This window comes from Acanthopagrus latus, chromosome 3 (genome assembly GCF_904848185.1).
Source record: "Acanthopagrus latus isolate v.2019 chromosome 3, fAcaLat1.1, whole genome shotgun sequence".
In the NCBI taxonomy this organism is placed as follows: Eukaryota; Metazoa; Chordata; class Actinopteri; order Spariformes; family Sparidae; genus Acanthopagrus; species Acanthopagrus latus.
Genome location: NC_051041.1, coordinates 7,709,747 through 7,724,037, shown reverse-complemented (window position 1 = coordinate 7,724,037; position 14,291 = coordinate 7,709,747). Strand labels below are relative to the sequence as shown.

Sequence of the window (14,291 nt, the reverse complement as noted above, 5' to 3'; positions counted from 1 at the left end):
TTAGATGTTTAGTCACAAACCAAAGTATTGGGCAAATTGAAATTTGGGCCCGATGGTGGCGTCAGATAAAAAAGTAAGTCAATCACCAAAGTTATCGTAATTCTATCCTCTGGGTACCATGAATGTCAAAATGCTTAATTTTCAGGTTGTACTAAATTGTACAATTGTAGGTGATGCAGACGATAAGCAAAAACAACAGCCATCATGATGTATTAAAAAAAAAAAAGAGAGAAGCTGTCAAACACAAACCTGCAAGAGCTCATGCGATTAAACAGAAGACACAGACAGTGAGAGATACTGTAGTTCATGTTCTGACAGCGAGAGGAAAAAGAGAGACAGGGAGGGAGAAAAACCGGGGCAACTATAAATAGCACCTTCGTGGTGAGGGGAGAGAGGAAAGGCCAGAGAGAGACCGAGAGGATGGAGAGACGCTGAGAGGTGAAAAAAAAAAAAAAAAAAACAGACTGGAAGAACGAGACGCCGCCTTTTGCCAAACGTATATCGTTCACAACCCCAAAAAATATTCTTTTATTCATTACTCAAACAACTGAAGTCAGAAAAACAACCAATGCATGTGCAAAAACACAGCCATGAGCATAATTATAGTAATAAACCCTTATAAGAGAACCACATGTACACAGGTAATTTTTGGCTGTTTGAACAAGCAAACCCATCGCATTTACAGGCTCAAAAACAAAACCAAATAAACGAGAAAAAAACAAAAACAAAAAGAAAATGAGGAACACATCTCCAAGAACGTAAGAGTCCTACCGTAAAGCACATGGGGAGATGCAGCCTATAAACTCTGTATAAACTAGATATGCTAGGAGTGACTCTATTCAGTAGACACACACTCACTGCCAGAACCTTCTGTACAATGAGGATACTAAACAGCACTTCATTTATTCTTTTAACACTGAAATATCATCGTGTCAGTCATATAAGGACAGGGCCTGTTTTTATCAAGCAGCTAAAAGTCAAATTTAGGGCTTAAAACCTTAACTTTTATTCACAAACATGGACATCTTTAAAATAATGCTTATTTTGAGAGACAAGATTGATAGCACTCATATTTGTAGCATAAATAAAGCTAGCCAAATGCTGATTAGCTCAGATTAGCAACAGGAGCTAACAGTTAGCCGACTTGCACCTCTCACTAATCAATATATTATCTCTTGTTTTACATACAGATACCTAGTGTAAAAACAACTATTAACAGAGGCTAAGAGGTGGTTTTTGTTACCCCAAGCGGGCTAGCTGTTTCCCCCTGTCTCTAGTGTTTAAGCTAAGCTAAGCTAAGCAAACACTGCATTGCTGTATCTTAATATTTAGCACACAGTCAATGAAGTGGGAACAAATTTTTTCATCTAACTCTCTGAAAGAAAGCGAATATCGTTTACGCTTTGTTGCCAAGAGTTAGATGAGACGATTAATACCACTCTCATCTTTGCGTCGTACATCTGAAGCTAGCAAGAAGCTATTTAGTTTAGATTAGCAAAAGGGACGCACAGTTAACCAAGATTTATCCAAAGGTTATAAAATCCAGCTACTAGCACATCTATAGCTCAATAATGATCATCTAATCTTCTCTTTTTTCATTACATACAGATCTAAGTGTAAAAACAACAATTTAGAGGGACTGAGATGTGGATTTTGTTACCCCTAGACAAGGCTAGGCTAGCTGTCTCCCCTCTGTTTCTTGTGTTTGAGCTAAGCTTAGCAAGTATTAGCATGATAACAGCCTTTCATATAACTCTCTGAAAGAAAGCAAATTTACTAATTTACCAAAGTGTCATTGTTCATGTTTTCTTTCCACTAGTTAGATGAGAAGATCTGCACCACCGTCATATTTGCAGCATAAATATGGCAATATATCTTAGATTAGCAACAGGGGCTACTGTCTCTGATTGGTTCTTAAAAGTTCTTGCAAATACGAGGTTCATAGATATTTGATAAACACTGGCCAGACTGAGTTCACTGTATTTTATACGATGAGTGACAATCAAATGCAATGAATAATAATAATAATAATAATAATGATAGCAATAATAATAATAATAAATGTTTATATATCAACTACAGAATAAACTGTATTTATACTGTCTCTATTCGTGTTCATTGTCAACAAATACAATTTTAATAACTGTAATATCTCTTTATAATTCTTTTAAAAATATCATCATCATCAGAGGAAAGGGGAAGGCAGAGGGGATATTATAATAGGTCCAATAAGTCATGTGGACAGGAGAGAGACAAAAAGAGAGAGAAAGGGGACCAGAGGGAAGATTTCATAGAGCAGAAAGTGCTACAATACAACATAGGTATTAACGTTTTCCCTCTATCTCCTCTTAGAAACATTCATTTTCAGTCCTCTTATAATGTCATGTGATACTTCATACTGTAACGTCGCAGCTGTTACCTGCAACAGCACACGAGCTTCTTGGAGCTACGCTACATTATAGAGACCATGTGGGGTGAACGCCGACACACTGTACTACCACAGTGAGACAACGCTAAAGGAGCTCACAGCCGCACACCTAGCCGCAATATTAAAGACAAATGGAAACAAACCGAGGATGACATGCAGGGTTATGTTGCCTCATAAGTCGTTTCACTATCATATACAGCGTCTGACTGGTTAAATACCTAAGAGATGTGCAACATAAAATAGGCCCAAAACACTTCTTAAAATACTTGCAAAAAAATTCAAATACTTATCTAAAATGTCTCCTTTTCTTGTTTTGACATTTTTGAAAAATACTGTACCACACACTCGTAGATATTTTAGGAAATACTCCCATCAACAGCTGGGAGACAAGCTATTTTGCACTAGATGCCCATTAGCTTTAATTTATATTTGTCATGCACTATAAGAACTATATGAATGTAAGCAGCTGCACCAAGTCTCATCGGGTGACAAAAAAAGTGCAGAAATGATCTTCAGATAACAAATCTAAGCCAATTTCAAAGTGTCAGATAGCACGTGATACACCGTAAATCAGAGCAGACACAGTCGATGCATGGGTAGATATTGTATAAATTAATAAATAACACATTTTAAACAAATCAACAAACAGGTAGTTCAAGCGTCATGTATCATCCTGTCGTCCAGCTAAAATGTCCACGTTTCATACAAATCTCAAATAAATACTCTGTTTGGTTACGTTGGACGCTCGGTCCAGATGTCCAGTCTCCATTTGGTGTGTTGAATGTGTATTGAACCCCCTCCCGCCCCATCTAACACTTAACATCAGATTGACAGTCTCTTGTCCAAGCATATCAGCAATAACACTACTCTGTAAATCAACGCTATTTCAACATGGCACTTTTTTTGTTTGTTTTTAAATGAGATAAACACATGAATACTTGTACTGGCGAGACTAAAATGTGCATTTAACTATCCTAAAAATTAACCGCGTGGGCCCACTGAGAAGATTTTCGTCGTCGGAGTAGGTAAAATTGAGACACACAGAGACCTATCCGCCCCTTCTAACTACATGAATTAATCAGCGTCAAATTAATTGTTGATGCGGGGAGCTTCGTTTCCCTCCTGCAGCATGTAAATATTAAGCAGTCGCTGTGCTAACAGCAAGACTGGATCTCATTTGACAGCTGCTTGTATTTGGTGTGGTCGCACGTCGGCTGCGGTAGTTTGGTCGCTTTTGGTCGTCTGTGTGTGTTTTGGTGGCAGCAGGTCAGGTCAGAGCCGTGTGTGGTAGTAGCAGTTTGAGTGCATGTTCGGTGCTCCTAGCTCCTCCGGACGATTTGAGAGTAGTATTAGCTAGCTAATATATGCCATGATTTTCCCCCCGTCTGTGTCACGCTGCGCGGAGTTACGGCTCCCAGTCGTCGTCATGGTGCTGCGAGGCGATGATGACCACCACCGTGAGGATGGTGCACAGCACGATGGAGGCGATTCCGACGGCCAGGCTGATGAAGGAGAAGTTGCGGGCCTCGCGGGAGGCTATTTCCGCCGTCACCATGTCCCCTCTGGCTATCGCCGTGCGCACCTAGGCCAATGTGGGAGGGAGGGGATGGGTGTGTGGGAGAGAGAGAGAGAGAGAGAGAGAGAGAAAGAGAGAGGAGAAATTAGAATAAACGTTATGTAAGGAGAAGATGCACGAGTGGGAGCGGGAGAGAGTCTAAAACACCATGAATGGATCGATTTCACTGCGGCACAGTCTGAACGTGCAGAAAGAGGCCACTCCACACACACACATTAACACGGCATAACAACATATACAGCTCAGACCGGTGGGTCCAATGCCTTGTCAGCTCAACTCAACTCAAAGCCAGCTGAGCAGGCCCAGGGGAAAAAATCCATTCTATCCCGTTGCACCGACAATGGTGCAGTTACGTAATGTGGTCTGTCATGTGCATGTTGGTCAGCGCAGTCTGCCGCAACAGAGGCAAACAACAGGCATCATGAGGTCTGAGAGCCACCAGACTGAGCCTTTACATTTCTGACATCACGCTCAATTTCACCTGTATCTTTAAAGTCAGTAAAAGAGCAATTGGGGCCTTTAAGTGCAGACGCCGTATACGTGGCATCGCCGAAAGTAGGTCTTCAGTGGCTGTTTCCTTCTGCTGTTTACCTTTTTTGTTCTGATTCATAATTCAGCGGTGTTGAAAACATACTGGGTCAACACGCGTTACGGACTCTTACAGTGAGGGAGGGCTCAGATAACTCAGCTGAACCAAACTATCGAGCTGATCTGGCGCAGGAAAGGCAGGTTTTTTTTTTTACTAACTAACTAACTGAATTTTGGTGGAAAAAACATTGTATTAAAAGTGCAAGATGTAAGAATTGAACACTCAAAGCAGAGCAATTGCTAACTGCTCAGAGCCGTGGCTGCCATTAGCTCGTTAGCTCAGTTGGCCTTGCACCGAACAGTCTGCTAAACTAACTCTGCCTGAGCCTAACCGTCTGACTATCTCCACTTGGGGGACTAAGAGGTATTATGAGTTAGGATGGGCTGGGGCTAGCTAGTTAGCATGCTGATTTCAGGAGATAACTTTGCACACGGTACAAAGACATCTCCATTAACACAGTTAGGTACTTTAGCATGCTAACATTTCCCTGCTGGAGAAACCAGCATAGACCAGCATAGACCAGCACCAAAACCAGCACCAACCAGGTATTTTAGGATGCTAACATTTGCTATTTAGCAGAAAACAGAATGTGAAACTGAGGCTGATGGTAACAGGGATTCATCCTCGGAGGAATCTGAACGCCTTTACTTGTCTCTTCATGCTTTTGTGAGTTTTCTCCAGGTGCAACAAATGTATGAAGTAAATGAATATTCTTCTTCTTAAAATGGATTTTCCAGTAGTTTCAGAGATTTCACGCTGGACCAAAGTGGTGGACACTGAAGTGAAATTATCCCCTTCAATGTGTCTGAACTAAGTGGGATTTATACGTTCTTACTTTTCTGCATACTTTTCATCACAGTGTCATTCTGAGAGGTAAGTATGCTTCTCAACATAAAACGATGATAAAATGACTTCAGGACACATTCGCATTACAAAGTCTCGGCGTGCGAGAGGCGCCATTATGTTAATAAATCTCCGAGATGAAAAGACGCGCCATTCACCTGCACCGCTTTGATGATGGCGATGATGCCTGTCGGCCAGAAGCAGCAGACGGTGGTGAGCACGGCGATGGGCAGGTAGTCGTGTGGCGGCCGGCGGTCCATTAGGGTAATGCCGGGCGGCATTTGCATGGGATGAATCTGTCCCGGTGGGATCGCCGGGTGGCCTCCCGCCGCTGGCATGTAGGGTTGACCCTGAGCAGAGAGGGAGGGAAGAAGACAGAGAGTAAGTACGAGCACTTAATAAAAGAGTAGAGCCGTCACAGAGCGGCTGACAAAGCACTTTCCGCTCGAATGACGCAGAGCAAGCTGATACGGTCTAAGAGGAGGACGGTATTATACCTGCAAAGAATTTTATGTGGCTCAGCTTTATCAACAGCCCGGCAGGAAATGTCCAAAAAAAAAAACCTGTGAGGCGATGGCTGGCCTGCAAAATGAGCTACAACACGGACATTTTCCTTGCAATCAGCACTCGCTGCTGTAGTCCTCTACATGCGCTCAAACATAAAGTATACACCATCAGGGATTTTAAATATTACTTAATTAAAAGAGACTAATAAGTTGGAAAAGATTAAACATCAGCACTAGCTTATAGTTCAGTGCTCTTAGTGGTGACACTGAACAAAAGCAGCTGCACTTTTTGAGTTGCTTTATGACTCACAATCACATTTTAGGGGCCTTATTTCGTTTCCGGTGCACCTCAGGGTAAAGCGTGAGTGGTTCTCTCTGCTGCTGTGTAAACATGTGTTGGCTATAATTCAAAACGGTGATACTGTACACAACCTGCTTAGTTTGTGATCCTTATCGTCACAGGCTGCATTTTTCACTTTCCATTTTGAAAGAAGAAGAAGAGAAAAACATGCAGCAAACATCCAGCCAGACGTGAACCAGGGACTGAGTTGTGTTTGGTGCCCGTAGACCACCATCAGCCCTTCTCCAACACATCCGACTGACTGTGTCTTTAACTGGTGGTGCACTTGTCTGGAGTCAGTGAGGTTTAAAAACAGCTTCCTCTTCAGCATCGTTCACTATTGCACTGTGCAACAGACAAAATGAATAGAGTCGAGGAAGGTACCAGCCGTACCCGAATGATAACGAAAAGCCTATCTGAGGTCACCGCAACCTGCTCGGAGCGTTCAGGGAGCACAGCTCGGCACGTTTAAAGTAGTCATGGAAACTCAAATCAGTGCTGCGTGGTTTGACTTGTCGTGGCCAGACTGAAGTCTCTTTAAATGATCTAACAATTTGCCTTTCACTTTTTTCCTGTTCCCAAACAGAAAATTGAATTTCCGAAGAAGCAACACCGCGTCCTTCAGACAAAAGCTTGGCACTGAGACAGAAAAAAATACTATTAATGGAATTCAAATGAAGTTTTTTTTTTTAAAAGCCCATCCACGGACGAGTCATGCAAATAAGCTAAAACGCCCCGCTATCTGGAATAAGTGGAGTGAGTGAATATTCCACTGCATGCTGATTTATCTGTCCGTGCCCACAGAAATAACCAGGGGAGGCTCCGTCTGCCGCCGGAATTAAAAACCATGCCTGTGAGATAAAACCTTAAAACGCAACAACAAGCTCACTTGAACAAATGTATAATTCAGAAGGCATGAAACCCTTTATTTTAGAGGTCTGTCATTTCAAGATAATATTCTGGTCATTTCTGAAGCAGATATCTGGTCAGTCGATTTCACTGGGCTACCAAGCAGCTCTGGAAATCAACACTTATTAAAAGGAAACTCAGCCAACAGAGTTAACGGAACACTGCCTGTGTTTTCCCTTTAATTAGTACCAAATTACACACTTCTTTCCAAGAAGCATATGGTGAAATTATTAGGCCACTTTGGTTCCTAAAATAGTGTCTTACCAAAATACATTTTCATCCGTCAGATCTGATAGTAAAGGAAGGAAATCATACAAACTTCTTCTCCGTGAGACGTGCTGGAAAGAAACGTCGAGTATATTGAATTTAGAACAGAGTCTAGTGTAATTCTGCCGCAGCCTGATGTCAGACCTGTGAAATCTTTAAAAAGCTCTCCACTTGTCTCTGACTCACCGATGCCATGGGGTAGACTGGTACGTAAGCTGTGCAGGGCTGCAGCTGAAGCGGGTAGCCCGGGTGGAGGTATCCCACAGGCGGGTGAGGCATGGCGCCTCCGGGGCCCTGGGTCTGGACTGTGTAGCCCTGCGGAGCCCCTTGGGGTCCCAGCGGGCCGCAGTGGAACTGGGTTTCCTGGAGGTATCCCTCTGAGCCCGGAGGAGGAGGCGGAGGAGGGTAGTTAGGTTGGGTGCCCGGAGTGGGCTGCATGCCCGGGTGTTGGGGTACGTTGGGGTCCTGCGGGCCGGGGAGGTACGGAGGAGGCTGCATGGTCTGACGGCCAGAGTCATCGAGACCTGAGAGATGAAGAGAAAAAATGAGAGAGAGTGAGGATGGATAAGAAAAAAAAACAGGTAGGAGAGGAAACACAAATAGAAAAGGCAGAGGAAGAACAAGAAAAGAAGCAGATTATCTAACTCGAGCAGTGCCACAGCACATTTGTCCGCGTGTTGATCATCTTATCCATGGAAGCCCAGTTCTGCCAGTTAAAGAAGAAAATGGGATTAAAATTGAGCTTAATGAAAGAATATTCCCATGATAAATCATAATCATGAGATAAATAGTCATCATTTATCCTGTAATTTAGTTTTATCTCATCATTTTGACTATAAAATCTCATATTTTCAACTTCTTAACACATAATTATGACTTTTAACTCATAATCATTACTTTTTATCTCGCAATTTTGACTTTTCTCCTTTCCCTGGCGGGAACAAGCTCCCTTGATTGTCTCAGTGTCGGAGAGGGAAACAATTGCACAGACGAAAGCTTGAGCGGCGTCGCAGAAAACCTGCACAGCCTTTGTGCTAATGATGACAGTGATTGGCATTTTGACCTCTGAAGAAGAAAAGCCTCTTTCTCTCCATCTCCCCTCAAAAGAAAAAGAAGAAGAAGAAGAAAAAGAGGTTGCTAAGCATTTGGAAATGTGACATTTCTGAGATGGAGAACTGGTCGGTCTGTCTGTCTGTCTGTCTGAAGCATCCATCTGCTTTTTTTTTTGGACATCTAAACATTTCAGGCTCACACCTCTTCTCCCTTTTGTGTTCGCCCAGCGTTGAAGATGACTGATAGAGTGTCGTGTTTGCGCAGCGGGGAAGCTGCCGAGGGTGCAGTAATCCATTCTGACAGGGACATGAGGAAGAGAGACGGTGAGAGATGGAGGTGAGGACGGAGGAATAACGGTTTGATGGGACTGAAGAAGGAGAGCAGGAGGCAGTCAGGGGGAGCAGAGCCGAGCGAGTGATGAGGGATGACGACTTGCACTTTTACGTAACAGCCCCCGAACTCTGTCACAAGCGGGAACTGGACCAGAAGCAGACAGAGTGGGAAAAGGAAGTGAGCAAAGGGTGGGTGGGGGGTGGTGGAGGAAAGGACGCCTTTAAAAGGTCAGGACGATCAGTTTGGCAGAGAGAAAAAAATACATGTTTGGTGTTTTTTCTCCGTTTAATGTCTGTTCAGTGCAGAATCTGTCACGAGAAGCTGGTGGATTTTTTGGCACCAGATTCAGATAAAAAAAAAAAAAGCCTTGTACATCTGTGGTACCTTATGTAACTACCAGAGATAAAAGGATGGATTAGGGTTGTTACTACTAAAGATCAGATATCAGGTCTCATTAATCTGTGAAATGAGCCGTGTATGTATTATTAAAGGTAACCTAACACTTGCCTTAAGCTCAGAACTGTTTTGAAAGACCAGAACTGGACGCTTTAATTGAATTGCACTGATCTTAAATTGGCATCTTAAGAAATGTTTAGTTGTCACACTTCCAATGTTGATGGTTTCTGTCAAGCTATCTTTTTGTATTTACTTCCTAAAAGAGATATCAACATTCATCATTGTGTGCTTTGACAGATCAAATTGAAAGTATTGATTTGCAGGGCTCTGGTGGCTGAATGTTTAAGGCCACAGGGCTGCATGGCCTCAACAAGGTCGTTGGTTTGATTCTCACAACCTTCTCTCTCTCTCTTCCTCTGCTGTCCAATAAGGAAAAAATGGCCATAATATAACCTGAAATTTGAATGAAAAAAGAAAAAACATTTGCCGTGATAAATGTTGGCTATGTACGTGTATGCAGGTCCACATTTTGACTTGGTTACGGTCAAGAAAATATCATGTTTTGGCGTAAAATACCTGTTTTGGCTGCCACAGACACGGCTGTACATTTTCCAGTCTGGTCTCCTCACAAATACCCAGTGATGTCACGCTCACAAATGCTCTCACAATGTGAGACTTGGGTCATAAATGTATCATGTGACTATGGCATGACGCGTTTGTTGAAATGTCCATATAACACGCACAACTGTATCGGTGGATGGCAAAAACGTTAATCGCCAAAAACAGCATTTTCTCTTGGCCTCTGAGCTGAAAAAAGAAAAGCATGGACATTTACCAAAGCAAATGAAAACATGTCACACAAAAAAAGAATCAGTGGACCAACTTTTTTTTCACAGAGACATTTTAAACTGCAGAAACAGGAAAAGCACAAGTGGAACTGACAACATTAACGATGGATCTGCTTCGTCCAGTGAACTGAGGTGCAAAATACTGCAGCTGGAACCGGGCTCACCTAAATGAAAGAACAATAATGTTCTTAACAAACTTCTGGTGAGATGCTAGCTGCATTTAATAGATTTAAGTTGCTTTTTAGATGACATTTTTTTGTTTTTTTGCAAACTCTCCCTGTCAAGTTAAGGCCGTGTATCTCTAAATCTGTTATACCATCTTAGTATATTTCTATCATAAATAGTCTGGGAGGACCTGGGAAGAATTTCAGCGCACATTGTATTGTAAAGTGTGTATAAGTGACAAATAAAGAACAATAAACCTTAAATTGAAGCACTGGGTGTTTCTTCATGTCTTTAAAACATCCTTCTACTTCTCAAACTACATAAACTATTTAAAAACCCATTTGGATTCGCTGGAGAATGTATTGAACGACGCGTCTTTCTCTGAGCTCATCAGACGTTTTAGACACAGCACCGCTACCAACACCCTCTCTTATAGAATACGACGGATCGCTGTGGATTAAACTCAGCAGTAAATTAAGTAGTTAAAATTAGCTCAACCTGCTCAATGCCTAGAGCAGTAAAATGCAACATAGCCCTACACATTAATGCAGCAGTGATATGAATCCAAAAGCATCAGTATTATGTTTTGCTGGTTGAATCTTTTCACAGCGTTGTATCAGCTAAAGGATCTGAACAGGGAGGTTTCCACCACGACACACGTGTTTGACGAGTCAAGTCAATTTTAATCACACTGTGTGGTCCAAATGTGCCTCAGAGGCCCATTCTGTCAACAACGCTCTATCCAGCTGTGAAGAGTAGGAGCTGAAACATTAATGAGTTTCCTTATTATAAGTCACATAATATAGAAAAGTGTTTAGACAGTGTGTAGAGCAATGTTGAGCAAAGCAACTTGTAGAAAGACCAAATTAAGTCCACTTAACTGCAACCGTCACTTCTGGTGAGAAAACTGGTGGTTGATCCTACAGAGATATCCGAAGTCAACAAGCTTGTTTATTTTGTTGTCATTTTTAAAGACATACAAATAAACTGTATCTGCTGTTACCACTGTGTTTATTTCACATAATATGTTGCTTTGCTGGTGTTCGACAGCAACTCAACAGCATCATCTTGGAGCTTGTTTGGAGATCTAACTACCTTATGTGATTGGCTGCCAAAGACGTTATATTAAACGTTAAATTAAATACATATATATTAAACACAGGCATGGACAAACCACAAACATAACTGCAATAAAAACTGAAAATGATCACTAATTTTCTAAGATAATAACAACCAATGAGAAAGATTTTAAGACCTCTCAAATATAGTGAGAAATTCTGTCTAATAAAGAAAGATGAGGCGTTACTATTCTAAGCAGATGCAATCGAGTCTACAACAAATTTTATGTTGTCTGTCCAAGTTGTGTTGCCGTACGTAGCTAGGCAAAGTGACGGGGGTACACACAAACTGTCATTTCTGTGGCCCAAAGATAAATCAGGTTTCCAGCTAAGCGTTTAAATGAAATAATTGTCACTCATGAGATATAAAACATCCACACAAAAAAGTGCTTAGGTTAAATTATACGTTTACACTTGTATATAACCCTGTGAGGAAAAAAAGGTTTATTGAATTGAATGTTAGCTAGGGTGTGACGCAGATGTTAGTTAACAAACCACGCCCCTTCCTGTTTCCCTCATCGGACTGTATTCCAGAAACAGCTCTGTATGGAAGTGAAGTGACAGATAAATATGTTTCGATCCCGTTTGCATTGTGCCATAACTCACACATATGATGTTTGTCAATTTAAAAGATACTTGTCTGAGACGAGAAAGTCACTGTTCGGCGTAATAAAAGTAAAATATCGTGTAGTTTTGTGTTAAACCCTCTTGCTCAGGGGTGTCAAACTGATCCAGTAAAGGGCCATGTGGCTGCAGGTTTTCATTCCAACCAAGCAAGAACACACCTGATTTGGATCAGCCAACCAAGCAAGAACACACCTGATCCAAATCAGGTGTGTTCTTGCTTGGTTGGAATGAAAACCTGCAGCCACATGGCCCTTTACTGGATCAGTTTGACACCCCTGCTCTTGCTCAACACACGTCACCAACACCAACATGGCTGCCAGCCCGGTACAGAAAAGGTACTGAAAAAGATGGAAAATCACAACAAATCTGATCATACGACTGCGGTTATGTGAATGAGTAGTTTATAAGCTCTGAGAGCTTCTTATATACAGGAGCAGCTCCACAGTGTTTAAGTTTCAGCTTTTGGTGACCGTTAAACAACACGACGTCACTAATGGCTGTGTCTTTTTATAATTACGTATTTTCACAGTCTTATTTTTCATTCATTTTAGACAGACAGACTTCTTCTAGTCGGAAAATCATCTCTAAAATTGACAAACATAATGTGTGTGATTCATGACATAATTCAAGCAGGACCAAAAATGTATTTCTCTCTCTCCACTCACTATCATACAAAGTTTTCTGAAATAAGGCCTTATAGGGGAAACCGGAAGGGGCGTGATGTCGGCTCCATATTCCTATAATAGCCTACTTAAATGTACATTCCTTGATTCTTGGTTCTTTTTTGGACCGTGGGCCCATTAATTTGCACAAAACCTCAGTCGGATAAAGGATCAATGAGTCAGGCAGACATGTAATAACACAACCTAACAAGCCCTCTGTCCCTGCAGTCTGTTCTGCTACCGTAGAAACAGAGAAAATGGGGATGCATTTTGGTAATCTTTCCTCACAAAGAGACGTCCTGCATCCTCATAAATAACATGAGAGGTCTGCTGTTTTGGGGGTATCTGAGCACGGATTAATAGGCCACACGGAGTTAATCAAAACGAGGAGAAAGCACAAACTGCAGTCTAGTGTACAGCCTGTTCTTTCTAGTATCAATGGCAACTTTGTGAGTTTCATCACCTTTATTCTTTTAATCCATTTTTATCCTGGAGAGACACCCAATAAAACAGGAGGTACGCGTGTGATTTTTCCGCTCGTGCAGCTGACGTTGACGATTATTAATTAAGGGCTTTTAAACACGCGCGCAAGCGGAGCCGTGCACGCGCAAAGGACACCCACACTAATGTCTATAGTCAGGAGAGATGTACGTAGGCCTGTGCGTAATGATGACAATGAGACACACAGCAGGGAAAAGGGGGACGAAAAAGAAAAATCACAGTTCACCCCGATCTGAACAATTTAAGCAGCCTTCTACAGAATCACCACGAGAAGTCCTTCAGTCTTTTGAGCGGAAAATGAGCAGATTCAAAATGAGAATATAATCACAGAACAAAGAAAGTGTGAGAACGCCACTTTAAACTCTCTGGATGTAACAGGAGGGCCTGTGCTGGGTTTTCTCCCCCCCTTCAGGCTGCACCCACACAGCGGTGCATCACCCTATAGAAGCAGCGCCGTGCACATCAACAGCGGACGGAGACGCAGATGACAGATAACAAGATGATGTGGTCAGCCTGACATCCGCACGCCAAACACCGGCCGTCCACACAAACAGAACCACATTCACGAGCAAATTACACTTCCACGTTGAACGCAATTTTAAAAGAAGACGAAGAAAAAAAAAACAACAAAAAAAACCCTCTCACCGTGTTTTTCCGACGCCATCCCTTCCGATCTTCTGCTTCAACTCCGGCTGATGGTGGAAAAAAAACGCTCCTTTCCTCCGTGCGCGATGATGCAGACTTTTTTTTTTTTTACTCCAAACGCGTGCAACCCATCCTCAAGATGTCTTCATCTTCTAAAACCACCCACGTCTTTTTTTATTATTAATATCAATAACTTAACGTGTTTTTTTTCTGATTTTTTTCCTTTTTAATTTAAAACTCTGTCCTCCTGCAGCGCTCTGCTCCCTCTCTCCTCTCCGCTCCTCTCCTCCGTCTCTCTGTGTGGCTGAAGTCTAATAAGGTTTCTCCGCTAACGCGTCGCCGTACATTGAATTAATCAGACACAAAGCTATCGTTGTCTTAAAGCGACAGTCCTGACTGGGGAAAAATGCACATGGACTGTGCTGGAACATCCCATTATAGCTCAACAAAGAAACCCTGCACTGCATTCTCCTTCCCTGCGCCTC

The 14,291-nt window shown here is 42.2% G+C and overlaps 1 protein-coding gene across 1 annotated transcript; it reads right to left on the bottom strand.

The window, feature by feature from the left end:
• Positions 1-500: 500 nt before the first annotated feature.
• On the bottom strand, positions 501-14,284 carry prrt1 (proline-rich transmembrane protein 1). Its single transcript, XM_037090646.1, has 4 exons — positions 13,807-14,284; positions 7,645-7,982; positions 5,595-5,786; positions 501-4,010 (listed from the first exon to the last, which is right to left on the bottom strand). The coding sequence occupies exons 1-4, from the start codon at positions 13,823-13,825 to the stop codon at positions 3,834-3,836; spliced, it is 726 nt and encodes a 241-aa protein (XP_036946541.1). The 5' UTR covers positions 13,826-14,284; the 3' UTR covers positions 501-3,833.
• Between the last annotated feature and the right edge of the window lie 7 nt (positions 14,285-14,291).

What these genes read in the sequence shown, in the direction of transcription:
- prrt1 (XM_037090646.1), bottom strand. An exon ending in CAGTCTACCCCATGGCATCG is followed by an intron (nt 5,787 to 7,644) that starts GTGAGTCAGAGA and finishes CTCTCTGCTCAG; the next exon opens with GGTCAACCCTACATGCCAGC. An exon ending in CCATCATCAAAGCGGTGCAG is followed by an intron (nt 4,011 to 5,594) that starts GTGAATGGCGCG and finishes ACATTGGCCTAG; the next exon opens with GTGCGCACGGCGATAGCCAG.